The sequence below is a fragment of the Tinamus guttatus genome, unplaced genomic scaffold, assembly GCF_059628265.1.
Source record: "Tinamus guttatus ecotype Peru unplaced genomic scaffold, ASM5962826v1 Tinamus_guttatus_pri_ptg000067l, whole genome shotgun sequence".
NCBI classification, from domain to species: domain Eukaryota; kingdom Metazoa; phylum Chordata; class Aves; order Tinamiformes; family Tinamidae; genus Tinamus; species Tinamus guttatus.
The window spans coordinates 1,174,401-1,193,025 of record NW_028288601.1 but is presented as its reverse complement, the minus strand read 5'-3'; the positions used below and the strand labels follow the sequence as shown (position 1 = coordinate 1,193,025).

Sequence of the window (18,625 nt, the reverse complement as noted above, 5' to 3'; positions counted from 1 at the left end):
TGCCTTTAAGGAGGGTTCATGTGAACAAGCACCTCACAGTCTCCCTGTTGTTCTGCCATTGCACCTGAACGTTTTTCTTCTATTTCAATTCCAGACTTCTTTTAGGAGGTATTTGTTTGTGTGTTGCATGACTTGTAGTAAGCTAGAATTTGTCAATATGCATGAGGATAGACGATATCTTATCTTTTGACACGGACAAGATACAGAAATTCGTAATAAGGAAATATGAAACAGTCGGACTCTTGTATTGGGTTTATCCTATCTCTGTTTGACTTTCAGAGTTCTTGTTCATTGATAATTTTATAATGAAAACCACAATACTTATTGAACACCAGTAAGGTTTTGGCATTTAAATTTCCCTGCAGTGAAGAGTTATGTCATTCTCCTTTCCATCTCTTCAAACATGGAATTTCTTTAACTTCATTGACTGGTATCTTATTCTCCTGCTATATGAAATAGAGAACAGAAATCCTGTCTTTCCTCTGTGCCACTCATTATTTTACATACTTGCATTGCATCCCTTGAACTGTTTCCTTTTTAAGGCAAATAGTCAAAGTCTTCTCTACCTCTCCTCATCCTCGTGCAAATCCTTTGTTGTTCATATCATTATTATTATTATTGTGTGAACCCAATCCAACTTCGGAGTACCATATGTGAGATGCTGTGACTATTGCAACATGTGGTGTGCCAGAGATAAAGCTGATCTTCATTAAAGCAATATTACCTCCCTGTAACTCACTTAGCATGTTATTGCTAATTTATTCTAATACCTGGTTTCTTTCTCTGCTTTCTCTGCTTTCTCTGCTTTCTCTGCTTTCTCTGCTTTCTTGCTTTCCTGCTTTCCTGCTTCCTTGCTTTCTTGCTTCCTTGCTTTCTTGCTTTCCTGCTTCCTTGCTTTCTTGCTTTCCTGCTTCCTTGCTTTCTTGCTTTCTTTCTTGCCTTCTTGCTTTCTTTCTTTGGTAAGAGTGATCTTCCTTGGGAAGTATTCTGTGACACTGAGGTGGCTTTACAGAACTAATAGAGTTTGTTGTGTAATTATATTTCCCTCCACCCCTAAGACAGGCTGCTTTTGATGCTGAGCTCATCTGGATACTGTCTTTTCACCTAAAGTTTTTAGGTTTCTCTTGAAATTATTCACTGTTGTTTCTGGTCCTTACTGAACCAGACAGTTAATTCTGTGTTGTTTATCGCCACCTTAATACTCATAACCTTTTCTAGGTCCAGAAAAAATAATAGGACCAAGGAAATAATATAAGACCAAGTTTGATAAAATATCGTTTTTCCCGATGTGATAAAAATCTGATTTGAAGACTTTGGTTATACTACTTGGATCATTTGAAAAATGATTTTTATCCAGATTCTGATATCTAGGAGTCCTACATTGCTGCAGCTTTTGTTGTTGTTGTTTAAAAGCATAAAGAGCAGAACTAAGAGTGTTCCAACCTCTCTTACAGACCCTGTCCAGAAGAATTTCAAATCCATATTTGGAAACACCTTCAAACAAGGTACTTGTCAAACTTTAATTCAATTTTATAAAACAATATAGCAGGAATCTTTTTATTTTGGTTCAATTCCTTAATCACAGATTGAAGACATTTCTGAATGTGGCCTACAGTTAAATCCAATTAACATTATAGTTTTTGTGTGTTAAAAACCTGCTTATTTCTATTATATAGTTAAATAAACTGAATTGTATTAAATCTTCATGCACACTTACTTCAGAGCCATTTAAACAGTTTTGCGTAGTTTTGTGATTTTGTGGAGTTTGAGAGCTCTGTTTTTGCATTTCTCAAGACTTTAGTGTCTTCGGTTTATTTCATGTTCCTTGAAAGATTCCAAATCATAGGAACCAGAAAAGGTGAAAGGAAAGCTTTTTTTTTCTTGAAGTTATTTTTATTATTGCTACGTTTGTTGGTACCATCATAGGTTGGGACATCATTACAGAAATTTAAGTTAATTTTCTCAGTATCCTTACTAATAATAGTAATATAGAGAGTCCAGGTAGAACATATGTAAATGGAAGATGGGAGAAGGAGTCATTTTCAGCCTTAAGGTTCAAGGTATGAATCAGGTGTGAGGAAACTCAAAGATGTGTCCACTCGGAAAGACAACATCCTTGCAGCAGGGTGTAGATGGGCTGACCTCCAGCTGTCAGAAAAGCTCCACGGTTTCTAAAGAACAAGAAAAAATGATGAAGTAGCAGCTCAGGATGTTTTAGGCTTGTTTTAAATGGTTAAACCAAGATACATATAGAATAATGTTTGCTTTTTGTTGTATTTCTGGTTTTGCAGTGATAAGACGGGGTATGTCAGACATCGGGGTGCACTGAGTGCTTATTGCTCAGCAGGGGAGGAAGCGTTGCCCGGAGGGAGTGAGAATGGGAGAGTGTACAGGGCAAGGTCATTTACTACTTTGGGAATAAATAATCCCTGTTTGTCACAGTTTACGATTTCTCTTTTCATTTAGATATACGGAGAAAGCTCTTCCTGTGCTGGGAGAGCTCTCAGGAATATTTTTACACTACAAGCTTCCGACCTGATTAAGGACAGGGTGTACCTTACTGGAATATGCAGGTAACCCCAGCATCGTTCCCTTTAATCAACTGGATATGTTTTTGTTTACATTTGTTTCGGCTCTGATTTGACAGCACAGTAAATGCACAGGGTAGGGGGTTTTATCTGTGTTTCCTAAGCATCTAAAATATTTTCTAAATTGTTTTTCTGAAAGTCTCATGTATTTAATGTTATTTCCTATGTTATTCTATCAGCTGTCAGAAAGCAGCAGTGGCCTGATTGTATGTCCATTAATTTATTTGCTTATGATTTCATATACAGTTCTGTTTGTCTATTCTTTTGTTAAAATGAATTTTGTTAAAACATAGTGCCTTTGCACATAACTTGCAGAATGTTTTGTAATGAAATTTACCCATTTTTTGTTACATTGCAGGATATATATTTCCCCCAATTTTCAATTATGCCAAGTGCACAAGGGTCTATTATGGCACCATTCATTCATATCCATATATAAGAACAAGCCCAAATTCTGATTTGATGAATTAAAGAGAGATTTATCAATAATGTGCCAGATGAAGTACATCCTAGAGAAATATTCAAGGTATTGCATTTGTATTGTGTAGCTGTACTGCCTGTAGAAAGTAAATAAAATCCAAAAAGTTGGATTTTATTTAGTCATAAACATCTTTGGATGACTGCATGGAGCACATATTGATAAAGAAAAATCTATACTGTCAAATATGCCATGCAAATTAGGTATGTAAAGGAGTATAACACTGAAGTCCTTTGTAACTAGGGTTATCCGACTGAGATTTTCCAGAACACTTTCTTCCTTGAAATGATCAAATTACAAAAAAATGGAGTTTGCTTTGGTGAACGGAGGATTCCCCTGGGTGACTTATAATAACTAATAATATCATTAAATTGCATGGTAACGTTACTGATTTTGCATGTTTTCAGGAGAAGCTGCATTGGGTCGGAGCTGGTCGACTGGCTTCTGGAACAATGCCCTTTTGTTAAGTGCCGATCGACAGCCGTGGGTGTGTGGCAGCTTCTGCTGGATATGGGAATTGTGCTGTCAGGTCAGTGCTGGTGGTACTTCTAGCATAAGAAAAGTTGGCAGATTCTTCCCGAATATTTGAGAGTTACATTTTTGATGGAAAATGAAAAATGGGAAGAAAAAAAAATGTGCTGATTGTTTCATTTTTTGTTAGGGAATAGTTTATTTTAGTATCTATTCTGCAGGGTTACCTCTGTGACCTTTCATTTCATAAACATCAAGATCTCTTTTTTTTTTTGATTGATTTCCTTCTTTTTACCTCTGCAAATGTAATTGACTATTGCCGAGTTGCAGACTCTGTGTGTCTATTCCAGCCTTCTTTCCCCTTGAGCTCTTTTAGGTTTTCCGCAAGACAGTGGATTCCATTGCAGCTCCTGGATTCACCAAATTACTTCTCTAGGAATTAGTGATCTTTCCTAATTTTCATAATTTTAGAATACAATGGTCTGAGAAGGGGATTCAGCTCCTCGAGAATGTTGTGATGATGGATCCTTTCCATCTGTCCCCTCTTTCCTCCTAAAATTCTGGGTCTTGGTCCAGACTGTGTGGTTGATGGTCATTGCACTGCTAAGCAATCTCTGGAGTTCTGTTGTAGCTGGGACCACTTTGGTAGTTTAAGTCAGTGCATATCCAGCCCTAAGGTAGGCATTTACCTTTTCTCCTTGCAAAAAGGTGAGGTGTTTTGGAAGACTTCCACTTACCTGAGGAGACATTGAGCAACTTAAAAGTATTGCTTATTATTGACCTTTGTGCATCCTAGCCTGGAATGGATTAGATGCTAATGAAAACTGAAGCTCAGAAATCTGACAAGTCCTTTATCTTACAGGCATGTCCCCTAATTCTAAACGCTTCTATTGATCAAATTGATAGTTTTAATGCTTGAGTCTCAGAAGGCTGGAGATCTTCAAACTGAGATTTTTGGCTTGAACTGTTTGGAGTTAATACTAGAGGACAGGGTTGCTACTGTCTGTTTGAGCTCCTTTTGCTCTGTATGGGGTTGCAATGCAGGGTTCGGGTCAGGTGCAATATGGAATGCAGTGAGACAAAGAACTTCTATTTGCTAAAGGGATAACAGATGTCTAATATTTATTTCAAACAGTGGACAGACAACTGTATTTTCAAGATACCCATGCTTTCTACCAGTTCTCAGCAGATGAATGTACCTACCTATTCTGTGAATTTGAGAGAGATGAAGGATGGAAGAATGGTGTAAAGCTCCTACTTCAACTACTGCCATTATCTCCTCAGAGAATTGACATGTGCAATCTGTAAGTATGTACATACACCTCTCTTCAATTTCTGCTGACTAAAAGTAAGTCATTGGCCGATAATGACATTGTTCTCCCCTGAGCCACTGTACAAATGAGACTGTTTTCTTTCCAGCATTGGCAAGCTTTGTAGAGATGAACTCTTCTATGATCTGCATTAGCACTTGCAATTAGCACTTGGGAACGTCAGTGTCGCTAGATGGACTGTGGCACTTCAGTTGAGTCTCTTGGAGTTTCGTGGCTCTTACACAAGCTCTGACTCTAGCTTGCTGTATTACCCGAGCAAGTTGCTTCACATTTTTTTGTCTCTTGCATTTGAAGGTTTGACATGAATTTGGCTCTATGCACGCTGTGGAGCTGATTGACTAGCAGATCAGATGCCTGTGTCCTGGGTCAGGACCAGCTCTCAAGTGGATATAGAAGGCTGCTAGGAATTTTGCAGCTTTTGTCACCTGATTTTGTTTGTCACTGCATGTTTTTCAGAGATCTGTAGTTTCAAATTATTATTCTTTTTGCAGACTATGCTATTTAAGAGTTTCCCTTCCTGTGTGCCTCCTCTGCCACCTGACTGTTGGATGTTAACATCCGCTCTGCGCTGATCCAGCTGTGCTCTAAGCTTGGTCTGTTTAGCAGCTAGAAAGAAACCATAGCTATTTGTACCACAGTGGGAAGCCAAAGTACAGAGAAAAGGTGTCAGTGAGAAGTCTGAAGGCTAGTGACCCCTCATGCCCTGGAAAATCTTCATGGGCTGGCAGTATAGAAAAGATAGTGTGAAATCTGTTGTTCCTAGCATGATAAAGCCTCAAATCTCTTATTTATATTGTAGAGAGTTATTCTTGCAGTAATAGGATTTATCCTCTTTCATGTCAAAGACAAACCTGTAAGTGCTTTACTTTCTACTGCTTAGATTTTAAAAACACATTCTGACAAGTAAATGCCTAAAGGGCATATTTTAAGTGAGTGCAGAGCCAAATTCCCTGTAAGCTGTTTCCAGTTTCTTAAATTCCGACATTCAATCTGATTTTTAGAGGTACTCATTGAGAATTTTTCGGTAATTTCCCTGCATGACTCGGGGCAGAAACTTCATAATTTCTTGTGTTGCTGAGGACCATCAGCAAACAGAAATTGCCAGTTCTGGAGTGATGATTCTCTTGGTCAACTTGATGTTTCAGGTTTGAGTTAAAAAGGTGTCTTGACCTTGGTCAGAGAGTGGCACTATTTTGTAGTGTGCTTTGCTGTTTTATTATTTCAGTACAACTGTCATTTCTAGTGCAGGATTTTCCCCATTGTATGAATTTAACAATTATTCATTAATGTACATTTCTAGCTCCTTCCTGCCTGCATTATTCAAATTTTGGTTGAAGTTGGATTTCTTTTGGGAACATTGTCACTGAAGAATTATTTTCTGGAGGCATTATGTGTCAGATTGTGAGGGTGCTTTTTTCTTTTCGTATATGTTGAAGGAATATAATTTTAAATAAATCTGCAGCCTCTAGGGAGTGTGATCTTAAAGGAAAAGAGGTTTTTTCAGTTTCAAAATTCTCTATGCTCGATGCAAATAATAATAAACTGCTAAAATGCATTCTGAATAGGAAGTAGATGTGATGAGGTGATTGCTGAAGTTATTGACCAAGTTAAATAAACCCATATATTCTCTTTCATGAGGCAGAGAAAGGCAATTCCAAAAAGCTCTGTCTTGGAATGAATGTTTGCTTTTTCTCAAATAAAGATATAAACTGTTTTTCTTTATGCTCTAACACTTTTTTATTCATTTTCACGTCTTTCAGTTTTTCTTGTAGCCTGTGTATTCTTATTCACACGAATGTGCATATGGACAGAACGGTTCTTACTTTCTTTATTCATGAGATTCCCTGCTTTGATAAAATCTGAGGAAGCGGCCTGCTTGTGCCCCAGCAGGCCGAGCCGGACATCCCAAGCGCATCCTACCAGACCGGCTCTGCCTCCTGCGCAGCTAGAGGAAGGTCTTGCACATGGGCAGCCTCCTGGGTGTATCCGTGATGTCTGGGATGGATCTGCAGACAGGAGGTTGTAGCTGCTTTGGGGACTTCCCTTCAGCAGGTCTTCTAGAAATGAGCAGGTCCCCTTACCATTAAATACGTGTGGCAGTGTCTTGGCTCGACGTATGTATTTTTAACAGATTTGTGCTTGTTTGTTTCTTGGCAGTGGCTTCTGACCTATCTTGATCTTGGTGCTTCTGGAATCAACCCAAGCATTAAAAATTCTCAGCAGAAACACTATAGTAAAGATCAAATCCTGGCATTTGGAGTGTGTGTATAACATTTTGTCTATAAATATCTTCTCAGAAGCTATTGGAAAACCCATTTCCAGCAATACCAGCAACCCCATATTTTGTTTCACTGAATATATTTATATAAAAGCTAGCGTGAAGGGAATCCAAATAATACTACAGTAAGTTTTATATTTAAAATGGTGTTCTAAGGCCAGAGAGTTGCTTGCAATTCCTGAAGAAATGTTCCCTATTCTGGGCTTCAACCTTGCACTGAACACAGCCTTTCCTTTTTTGGGTGGAAATCTACTATGAAAAGCAAGGCGGGACTCTGGGGGCTTTCCCAGCTCATGCTAAACTGGAGGTTAGTGTTGGTGCACTCTTCCACAGGCTGAAAATGGTGCTGGTTGAAGGATGTGGAATTGATACAGTAGCCTTTTGGGATCATAAAACGCTCTCTGTTAATCACAGCCCAATTCTGCTTGGATATAAAAGAAGTGAATATTGCGTGAGCCTGGGAAAAGATCTGTGCTTAGAGCTCTGAACTTCCTTACAAGCTTGGGCAGTCGCTCAGGCTCTCATCCAATGCATTTTGAATTCTTTTTCCAGAGATGGCAATGGCATCGTATCGGACTTTTAATCTTTATGTGCTTCTATTTCCTGCTCTGCAAAATGGGGGTGTTTATAATAACACCTAACTCCCAGGACGAGCGCTAGACCCAGTGGATGCAAGTAAAATGCAGTGAGTGCCTCAGCCTGCTGGACTGTGTCTCACAATATTTGTTTAGTCATTGGAAAACATGTTAACAGGGAACAAGGATTATTTTCCTTTTGCTAATATTTCTCATTGTTTTCTTTTCAGAAGTGTTACACTGTATTCTGCGTCTTCTGCCCCGAAATAATTGTTTCCTTGATGTCTAAAAACCAACCCCTTTCAAGAGTGAATTGTTTTTAATGTGAACATCCAGGAGTGTTCATATAGTTAGTGCCTTTGGGACTGCCTGGAAAGCTTTTGCTGGAAGCAGACATCTCGGAGATACTCTTGGGTCTTTCACTCAGGCTGCGGTGCTGCCTTGGCACCTGGGCTCCCGTGTGGAGCCCGTGCAGCCGGTGGCCCCTGGGGCAGCTGCTGGGGAGGCAGCGCGGGGGCTTCGGAGCTCCGTGGTGGAGCGCGTGCCACCCGGCTGCAGGCAGGTCTGACAGGCCGCTGCATCTTGTCCTGCTCAGCATGCTGCAGAGCACAGCGATCGCTGGCTTTGTGGCAGTTAGACCTGGCCTGCGTTTTGGATCTGCTGTTGAGTACCAGCCCTGCTGGGTCTTGGCTGGCTCCTTTGGAAAGATATAAGGTGGTACCTGTCCTGGTTCTGCTCCTTGATATCTGTTCTACCTTATTTTTCCTACTAGTTTTCTGTTAACTTCAGTGTTCCAACATCCTCTTGGTCTCTGATGTTGGCTTGATGCCTGAAATCACTTTTTCATTAATATTTTCTTAAGTGTTTGATGCTTATATGCATAGGAAGATTGGGAGTACGAAGAGATAAAAATCTGGGATGGAAATAGCTGTGCTGTATGCTGTTCTGGTATTGTAGATTGTATCTGTAGCTGTGTCTGCTCAACTGCTATTTTTTGGCCTTCAGTAAAAATAAAAATACACATTATCCTGATACTGAGAAATCATGGGAGATCAGAACAGATCAGATGTGTGAGAACATAGGCATCTAAAGAGGTCAGCCATTTTTATCGTGTTTCAAATTGTAAGGAAGAAACTGAATCAATCGGTCTTTGTAAATGAAGCAGTGTTCATTTAGTTCTTTTGACTGTTTATAGCACTTAAAATGTTAAATCACATTTTTCTTTGAATAGAAAAGTCAGCCATGAAAATAATTATGATTTAAAATCCAGGTTACCATTTTGGTCTGAATATGCTTACCCTACAGTGAAGGCATGTGTCGTCTTATGCTTTCTGACCTTAATTTTTTAATTAGAGGAAGAAATTTTTGGACATGGCATGTAAGAACCACAGTATACCAGCTGCATATTCCAGACGTGTTGTGTGCTGTCTCTCTAAACACATCAAAGCTTATAAGCAATTAAATAATTTAGTCAAAGATAGAAGCTTCTGCTAATACCTGGGATTTATGTTTATCACAACAGCTGCAGTTTTGCATATCTGCTCAGCTTGCTGGCACGCCACACTTCTTGAAGAGAAAGAAAAGGAAAGATCTCAGGACTTTTTTCTTCTTCCTATTTATATAATCCTATCATACTTGTATCTTTCTTCCTATTATCAATAACTCTTTCAAAGGATTTAATGTTTTGGTGATGGGAATTAGACTGTTTTAAAAGACAATTACAGTTTTACTCCATGCTGTCTGCAGCAACTTTTGTTGGGGTGTTTTGTGGGGTGTTTTGATTGTTTATTTTTTCCTTTTCTTTTCTCCATGTGGGTCGGGGTTCTGTGACAGTTGCTAGAAAGGTTCTTCCTACACTTCCCTATTTTTGCAAAAGGCACAGAGAATCACTGTCCTTTATAAGCTGGTGTAAGCTTAACCTGTAAGTTTAACTTTGTACTTAGTTTGCTAGTTTATGGCTTGTTCCATGTATTCATTTCATTTTCATATTTTCCTTTAAATATCAAGATTCACAGGTCCCATAATGATTTTCATGATGTTTGCTTTTATATAGATGAGCAGGCAGTCTATAGAAGGTGTTGCACCACACGTCATCGAAACTGAGTAGTCGGCAGATGGAAAACTCTATGCTCTGTTGACAGATGTATTTTTAGCAGAGCAAAACGTACATTCTAATATGCAATTCGGAGTTAAGAAGGTCCTGCATTCCTCAGTTCTGCATATTTTAGAATGGAAGAATTGTCATCACTGTTTTACATCAATCCAATCAAAAGAGGTCTTGACAGCAAGGGACAAGGGGTGTACTCTATTGTTACTGACACAATTAATTACTGTCATGCTGCAGTTATCTTTTTGATCAGAATCTCAAAAATCCTTTTGCTTTAGTGCCTTTGGCCATATGCTTCTTTGCTTTCTAGGAATCAAAAGATGTTGGAAGAGAATGACAGAAATAATGTTTTTATTTTTTTTTATTTTTAAGGCCTGATCAAAAAATAGAAGATAGAGCAGAAACCAATGCTGAAATTCTCGCTCGCCTCACTTCTGCGGTAAGGTCAATGCATCAAAGTTGGTACTGATCCTATTTGAAATATTACTGTGTTTTGTATCCTATCAAATAAGGGCTAGGTCTCAGTGGAGCAGATGTTTGTAATGCAAACTACTTTTTCTTTTTTCTTTTTTTTTTCCTCTGAAAAGAGGAAGCTTTACTGGTGTCTTAGTGTGTGGTTTTACAATTATTTAAATAAATAATTTGTAATCCATGCTATTCCTGACCCAGGGAATACCAATTTGGGTGATCACAGTGACTTTTTTTGCTAGCTCATGTTCATTCAGTCAAGCGAACATCAGTGTAAGCATAAGGTTGGGTAGCGGGCAAAGGGAGAGGAAGAGCCTCAGTAGCCTTGGCTTAGGGTGTTGTTAGCTTCTAAGGAGTTGCACCTGGTAAACCTGGGTATCTGGCTTCCCTCCTATGTATTGCTTCAATAAACTACATTGAAATCAATGACAGCTTATCCTGTCTGTGCTGGATTTTGGGGTATCTTGTTTATCTTGTTCTAAGAATTGGATAGGACTAGTGAAAGTGAAGCTGGACTGACTAGGTTTAACATGATCTAATGACCTGGAGGATGGGATGAAGTGTTTACCCTGCAAGCCTGCAGGTGCTACAAAACTGGGAGAAGTGGGTGATACACCAGAGTTGTGCTGTTATTCAGAGGGATTTCAACAGGCTGGTTAGATGGGCAAAGAAGAATCATGTGGAGTTTGCTGAAAGGCAATGAAAAGTCCTGCCCCTGGGGAAGAATAACCCCAAACATCAACACACACTGGGGCCAGGCAGCTGGTGAGCAGCTTAGCAGAGAAGACCCTCCTTGGGTCTTTTGGTGGGTAATATGAGCCAGCAGTGTGACCTTGAGGTTTCCCAGAGGGTTTGTGGAGTCACCATCCCTGGAGATATTCAAAACTCATCTGAACACAGGTACCTGTTCTGTGGAACTGTGCTTTAGGCAGTGGGATTGGCCTGAGTGATCTCCACAAGTCTCTGCCAAGCCCAGCTATCCTGTGCATCTGTGAACACCACCCTCATGGAAGAGGGTGATGCACTATCGTCACTAGCACATGGATTCAGTTCTAGTTCTGTTCTGGGTACGTGAGGTAAAGATTAATCAAGCAGGGTGAAGAAATGGTCATGAAAAAGGCATGAAGGTAAGAGCTATTTAAGTAAAATGAATAAAGTACCCTTTGGAGCTTGCTGAAAACTGAGAGGAAAAATGAATTTATGTTAAATTCTGTCAGCCATTTTTATTTTGTGGCTTTGGAAAAATAGTGTTTTTATATGTCCAGAATCTTATGCAAAAATAATTTAAAATGTATGAGGTTATAAAACTTTGTGTTTTAAAATTATTTTTTATTTTCTGCTTTCCCTGTATTCATTCCTTTTTTTTCCTCTACTTTTTTTCTGACACTGAAAACAAAAGAAGGGAGAACTCGAAACCTAGACTTGCTTCATTTTAAAATGTATTGAGAAGAAGTAGAAAAACATAAAATACAAACCTACCAGCTTGATAATGCTAAAGTATTACATAGTTGCCTATAAAGTTTCCTTCCTCAAAACTAGAAGTTAAGAAAAAGGTAGGACAACAAATTGACCTTAAGAACTGAACCTAGCTTTTGCTAGGTTCACTTTTTGCTAGGTTTACTTTTGCTAGTAAAATGCTTATCCCTAAGCACATGAGTAATTGTCACAGAGTTCATAGTGCTTCACATCTGTCTTGCAGGGTCAAACATTTGAAATGTGTCATTAGTGATTCCAGCAGCAGGGGACATGGATTTTTTTTTTAAATTGAGCCATTTTACAGCTGTAAAGAAAAAAAAATAGTCCATTGCATTTCCAGATGGTCTGAGAGCCATCCATTGTCACAGAATCATAGAATCATAGAATGCTTAAGGTTGGAAGGGACCTCTAGAGATCATCTAGTCCAAACCCTCTGCACACTCAGGGTCACCTAGAGCACGTGGCACAGGACTGCGTCCAAGCGGGTTTTGAAGATCTCCAAAGAAGGAGACTCCACAGCCTCTCTTGGTCATGGCCAAGTCAAGACAAGTGATCTTTGCTCCTGGGTTTTCTGTTTGTCCACAGAATTGTAATTGGTCTTTGTTCCCAAAGAGACACATTCAAGCTCTCTGTAACGATTTTCTAGTCTAACCCTACAGGACAAAAAAACCGTACAGACAAAAAACTCCCCTAGTCCAGAGTCCTTCAAATATTAACACCTGTAAATGAACTTCTCCCTCTAAGAAAAGCTGAAACATAATCAGAAAACATGCTTTCCTGCTATCTATCTATGTAGCACAATAAGTTTCTGTTATTTTGCTAACAGCCTCTGCTTGTTTTCTGGAACAAACTGTGCTCAATAATTTTAAGGCATAATAGGTAATAATTACTAGAATATGAAACATGTATATTTTAAGCTATTTAAATCTGCCTTCTTAATCAACATATCCATTATTTTCTGAAAGGTTACTTAGGCTCCATTGGTAAGGCATTCCCTTGCTGTAAAGAAAATATAGAGTGGTTAGCACCGACATATGCATTTGTGCAAGTTGGGTAAATTCCTCCCTCTACATTGTGTATTTTTTGTGTGTGTGTGTTTTTTTTGTTTCTTTGCTGATTTTCTGTGTAAGCCTTTCTCTTATTACTTGTTCTCTATATTTGCTCATTCTCAAGTGGTGCTTCTTTTGTACACTTGCACTTTTCACATTCCTTGCACAATTTGTGATTCTCTTAATGATTCAGCCAGTCTAGAACAAATTAGTTGGAGAGGTGTGCGCCTGGTTTTAAACAACAGTGATGGAAAAAATAGCAATGGTTGCTATGAACGATGCCAAGTTAGTAGGGCAATAGGAAACAACTTCAGTTTTTCTTTTCTCGTCATCTTATTTTGTAAATAATGTATAGACTATGTATCTTGCAACAGGCTCTGTTCTTCAAAAAGATGAGAAATTAACTTTCTGAGGGTCTCACTTTTTATCTACACTCTGTTCTATGATGGAAGAAGCAGAATCTGTCAGAATAACTGAATGTAGCCTATCGAATCCCTTGCTTATATCCTCCAGTACAGCGAGGCACTGACAACACTGCCAAACTTAATTTTGTAAAGGAACTGACATGCAAGCAGTGTGAAGTGCCATTTGAAATGCATTTTGCATTGGATAATCTTTTTAGTCATGAATTCTCAAGAAAATGTAATGATCACTTCTGGGTTTAAGGAAATATTCCGAGGCTCCAGAGCATTTCAAAAAGCAGCTTCATAGCCCATATCTTGTTGTACTGTCTGCTAAAACCAGAGCTCTGTGGAATGGCTATGAGTTTACACTGCAAAACTCTTCTCTTGCCTTGTGAGGGAATAGAATATCGTGATGTTTATGCAGTATATCTGGGAAATACAGTTTCCAAATCCTTTGGGAAGTCACCCAGTACTACCATTGTTTGGAATACATAAAACTGTCATTAACATATAAAAATGTGAATTAAATGTGCTTTTTTTTTTCTTTTCACTCTGAACTCTGCTGTTTAGAGCTTCCTGTAACAGGATTTTTGCTTTGAGATTCTGTAAGGACTGCCACTTTGTCCATAAATTTCCAGTCATGTTTGGCACATTAAAATCTAGAATATTCTTTCATAAAGGACTACTACAGGCCAAAAAAAAAAGAGAGAGTGGAAAAAAAGTGGAGATTAATATGTGTTTCCTACTAGATGCACATCTATGCCTTCTACGATAAAATGACTGGATTCATGGACCACAGGAGATCAGTAGATGTTATTTTGCTTTAGCAAGGTTTTCTATACCACCTCCTGTAATATTCTTGTATTGAATGAGCCAGCAATGTGCCCTTGTGGCCAAGAAGGCCACTGGTCTCCGGGTCTGCATTAGAAGGAGTGTTGCCTGTAGTTTGAGGGTGGTGATCAGCCCTGGTGAGGGCACATCTGGAATATTTTTTGCAGTTCTGGGCTTCCCACTACAAGAGGACATGGAGCTGCTGGAGAGAGTCCAGTGATGATTAGGGAGGGGACCGGAGCATCTCTGCTATGAGAGGTTGAGAGAGTTGGGCCTAGTCAACCTAAAGAAGAGAAAGCTGAGAGATGATCTTATCCTACCTTACGGAGGATGTGGCCAGACTCTTTTTAGTGGTGGCCAGCAATAGGACAAAAGACAACATCCACAAACCAAAGCACAGGAAGTTCTGCCTGAATTTGAGGAAAAACTTCTTGACTTTTCAGTATCCTGGAGGAGGCGACTATGGTGCTTGCTTCTCATGTTTCCAGGTGAGAGCAAGTTGAGGAGTGCAGTCCATATTCTGGGGGATAGAATAACCCAAAAGGGCTGGGGGAAAGGACCAATGGGAACCACATGAAATTTAGCAAGGACAAAGTGCTGACTGGGATGTACTGGCATGGTCCAGGCTGGAGACTTGCCTGACTGGGGAGCAACTCTGCAGAAAAGGATCTGAGGGTCCTGGTGAACACAAGCTGAGCAAGATATGAGCCAGTACTGTGCCATCACAGCAAAGAAAGCCAACAGCATTGTATTAACCAGGCGATGTTAACAGGGTTATATTAACAGGATCATAGCTAGTAAAATGATGGAAGGGATTTTTACCCTTTACATGAAACTTATTAGACAACATCTAGAATCTGACACCCAGTTTTGGGCTTCTGGTATAAGAAATAAATCGATAAACTGAGGAGCTGGAGCCATCTGTGCAAGGCGGGGGATGGCAGGCAGCAGGGATAAGGTGGAATAGGGGAGAATCATAGAATCATAGAATGCTTAAGGTTGGAAGGGACCTCTAGAGATCATCTAGTCCAACCCGCTTGCACACGCAGGGTCACCTAGAGCACGTGGCACAGGACTGCGTCCAAGCGGGTTTTGAAGATCTCCAGAGAAGGAGACTCCACAACCTCTCTGGGCAGCCTGTTCCAGTGCTCTGTAACCCAGATTGGATATTAGGAGAAGGTTTCTCAAGGTGAGGACATGGTAGCAGCGGAACAGGCTGTCCAGGGATGTTGTGTCCAGTCTTCATTTTGGGAGGTTTTCAAGACCAGATTGGAGAAAGCCCAAAGCAACCTAATCTGCTTTCATAGCTGCTGCTTTGAGCAGGAGATTGGTTAGAAACATCCTGAGGTCTCTTCCCACCTGAATTATCATACGATTCTGTGGAAACAGAACTCCAGTTCCCCGGTTTTCACATTTTTATGCCTTTTAATTGTAGTGAAATATTTTTGGGAAAATCTCCACCTCTATCCTTTGAAGTTGGGAAGAATCTCCATGTAAATATGCCATTTATTTTTAGTTAAGCACAGCGCTGAACAGCACTATATATACATACTTTTGCTGTTTCATACTGCAATAAGAAAACTGAGTAAGTTGTGGTAGCATACTAATGTACTCGGTCTCTTTTAGACTGTCATATTTTTTCTGTAAATTCAATATGGTAAGCTGGCTTTTAAACTACATCAGTTTTGACATTTGCATTGTTACCAAAAATGGGATACTACTTGCATAGTATTTGCTTTGTAGCGGCAAATTAAATGTGTTAACTGATTTTTTTTTAATATCTATTATCTCAATTTATTATGTTAGGCATAGCTCTTTGAATGTATATTTTACTTTGAGTTCAGATTATTATCTGCAATGTGATGTGCAACCATCGATTTTGTCAAACAGGCAGTAACTGAAATCCTATTAGGAAGAAGCATGATAATGTGTAGCATGGGTGCAGTGAGGGATGAATGCTGTACACAGATTTCCATCGGTGTAATGGTGCATAGGAATTGCCCATACAGCAGAGATGTCAAGTGCATTTACGCTAAAATAGGCAAAAGCATATAGATTATGAAATCTAGGGGCACCAGGCAAATCCAGGAGGATGTTCAGCAGTATCAGTTCTTTGTGATTTGATTGAATCCTATGAGAGAAGCTCAGACAGAGAGGGTGAAACCCTTTGATGAAGGAAAATTTGCTTAATACTAAGACCAAAGAAAATCTTTCTCTCGCTTTTTTAATTTAGAAGTTTAACTCTGATTAAATAGTATACCATCTACATTCCAGGCACACAACAGAAAATGAGGTATTTTACATAACGCAAACAAAAAACAGAAAAACAACTTTATTGTGACCTGTGACCATTAGCACTCTCTTTCAGGCTTAAAGCAGGCTAGCAGCAAAATTGATCCTGTAAATATAATCCTAGAATTCTACAAATGCTTTTTTTTTTCCAGTTACTAAGAATATGATCTTATCTAGTTTTCTCTACACACATGGAGAGATTTGCATTTTTTCAATTCTGTTTGATTTGTTTGATTGGTCATCATTTGTTTGATGTTTACAACTGTTGCAGATTATAGTGTTTTGTAAAATTAATCCTGAGGGAATATATTTATTAAATACTAAAAGATGAAGGTGAGACATGACTGCACTGTTTCTTATTGTCAGTAGTCTGTGAGAATAGACCAGGTTGGGAGCATGGACATCCTCTTGGATTGATACCTCCTCTAGTGTTTAATGCTTGCATCTTGAGAGGGGTCTGTTTAACAAAGTCTGAGCAATTTAACCAAGAAAAGTACTGGTGGTGTCATCCAGAAACAACATGTTGGATTTCTTTTTTTTTGAAAATTCACTCTAACTCTGAATAGCTTGTATGTGTTACTACTAGGGTGTAGTAATTCCTGCAAGTAATCTTGTAAATTGTTTTACCAAAAAAGGACCCTTCTTTCCCATAGTATTTGCAGTTTATGATTATGTTAGGCATGATTAACAGCTCTCAAGACATGGGAACGGGTGTGCAGGAAGGAAGGAAGTGAAGGTAATGCTGCCAGCTTGCACAATTGTGCTGGAAACAGGATGGCGTTTAGGAAATCTGTGGCACTGCCTGCGTACTCTACTGCTCCGGGTAGCAGAAAACCCTGTCCCTCACAGTGGGGCAGTGTCAGGGAATAGCAAAGATCCTTGTGCTTTGCAAGGACAGCAAAAATGCTCCCAGGGCAAGACCCAAGGAGAGATGGGAATGTATTTGCGAGGCCTGTGGTAGGATCTCCATCTGCCACAGACAGAACGTGTTGTGCAGTGGCTGCTGGACAGCCTGTCCGCGGGCTCTGGGGTTATCATGGCACAGAGATGTCCCAAGCTATTTTGTCTTCTCCTGACACAGCGGGGCCCATCTGCCTCTGCTCAGACCAATATAGTATTACATATTCTTGTTTCACTTTTTAAAGCTTTTCAGAGACGACAGGGTGAGATGTGGACAGTTGTTTGTAATTGTGTTACATCAGGGACTTTTCCTGGGCCAGTGCCTTATTCTGACCTGTATTATAAGTCTTATGATTGATGCTGTTTTAAATTTCACATGCTCTCAGAAACTGGATATCAAAAAGTGGTATCTCAGAAATTGGATATCAAAATTCCTACTTCCTTTTACCATAGCTGCAAGGTGATAGTGAGGAGGTATAAAGCGTGAATATGAAATATTGGACAGCATAGAATTTTAGGGATAGGAATAGGAAAAGACCTATGGAGAGAAGTGGATACAGGGTTAAAGAGCCTCTGCCTGATAATACAAAAAGTATAGGGAAAGCACAGAGAATGCAGAAATGCAGACAGGAGGTTGAGGAAGGCAGTTGACTAGTATGGCAGCATTATTCTGTCACAGGCTAGCAAGATAACCTGTAAATCGGATAACTCCAATTGTGTGCGTTCATCTCAAGTTAGATTTTGGTCCTGAAATGCTCAGCCAAGCTCTTAGGAGAAGTTGCTTCCCACTGAAGGCACAAAAATAGAAATGTCAGTTATATACATGAACCTCAGCATGGCGAATTTGCCTTAACCTGGAGCCAGACAATAAATCCAGCATTATAGTGTGTTCAGCAGAGGGAAAACAAACATTTAACATGAAAAGGAGGGAGTGTTAAGTGTGTGCTTGTGAAGGAGACACACTGAGCAAATAAAGTACAGGTCAGGCTACTGAATTGCTCTTTCCCCAAGGAATGCACAGTACTTGCATGAAATTAAAGTTAAAAAATATTTGTCATAGAATTCCCAGATGAAAAGAAAATAGATTTAATAAGTGTAACAATAAGTGTAGTTTAAAAACTATCTGTAAAAGTTCATATGCACCTGACTGCTCCATATGATTCATATCCTGTATCTTACCAGTGTTGCATTTTTTCCCGTTTGACTGTATATTGGTAACTATAACCATCCTCTGTCTTCCTGGTATTTTAGGTACAGAGAGAACTGGCTGCTGTCATTGCCTTGAAAGCAAGGAAGTCAGGTGAGTCAAGTTGGACTTGAGACCTTTTGTTATAGGGTTCCCTTTTGTCATTTACTGAAGTATTTGATTTTTCATTG

General features: G+C 39.4%; 1 protein-coding gene across 1 annotated transcript in view; it reads left to right on the top strand.

The window, feature by feature from the left end:
• RAPGEF5 (Rap guanine nucleotide exchange factor 5) overlaps positions 1-18,625 on the top strand; it is a 152,671-nt gene that overhangs the window by 25,157 nt on the left and 108,889 nt on the right. Inside the window, exons 2-7 of the mRNA XM_088519690.1 lie at positions 1,455-1,505; positions 2,467-2,573; positions 3,474-3,595; positions 4,673-4,841; positions 10,201-10,267; positions 18,500-18,548. Coding sequence (XP_088375816.1) covers positions 1,455-1,505; positions 2,467-2,573; positions 3,474-3,595; positions 4,673-4,841; positions 10,201-10,267; positions 18,500-18,548 — 565 coding nt within the window. The remainder of the gene's footprint in view (positions 1-1,454; positions 1,506-2,466; positions 2,574-3,473; positions 3,596-4,672; positions 4,842-10,200; positions 10,268-18,499; positions 18,549-18,625) is intronic.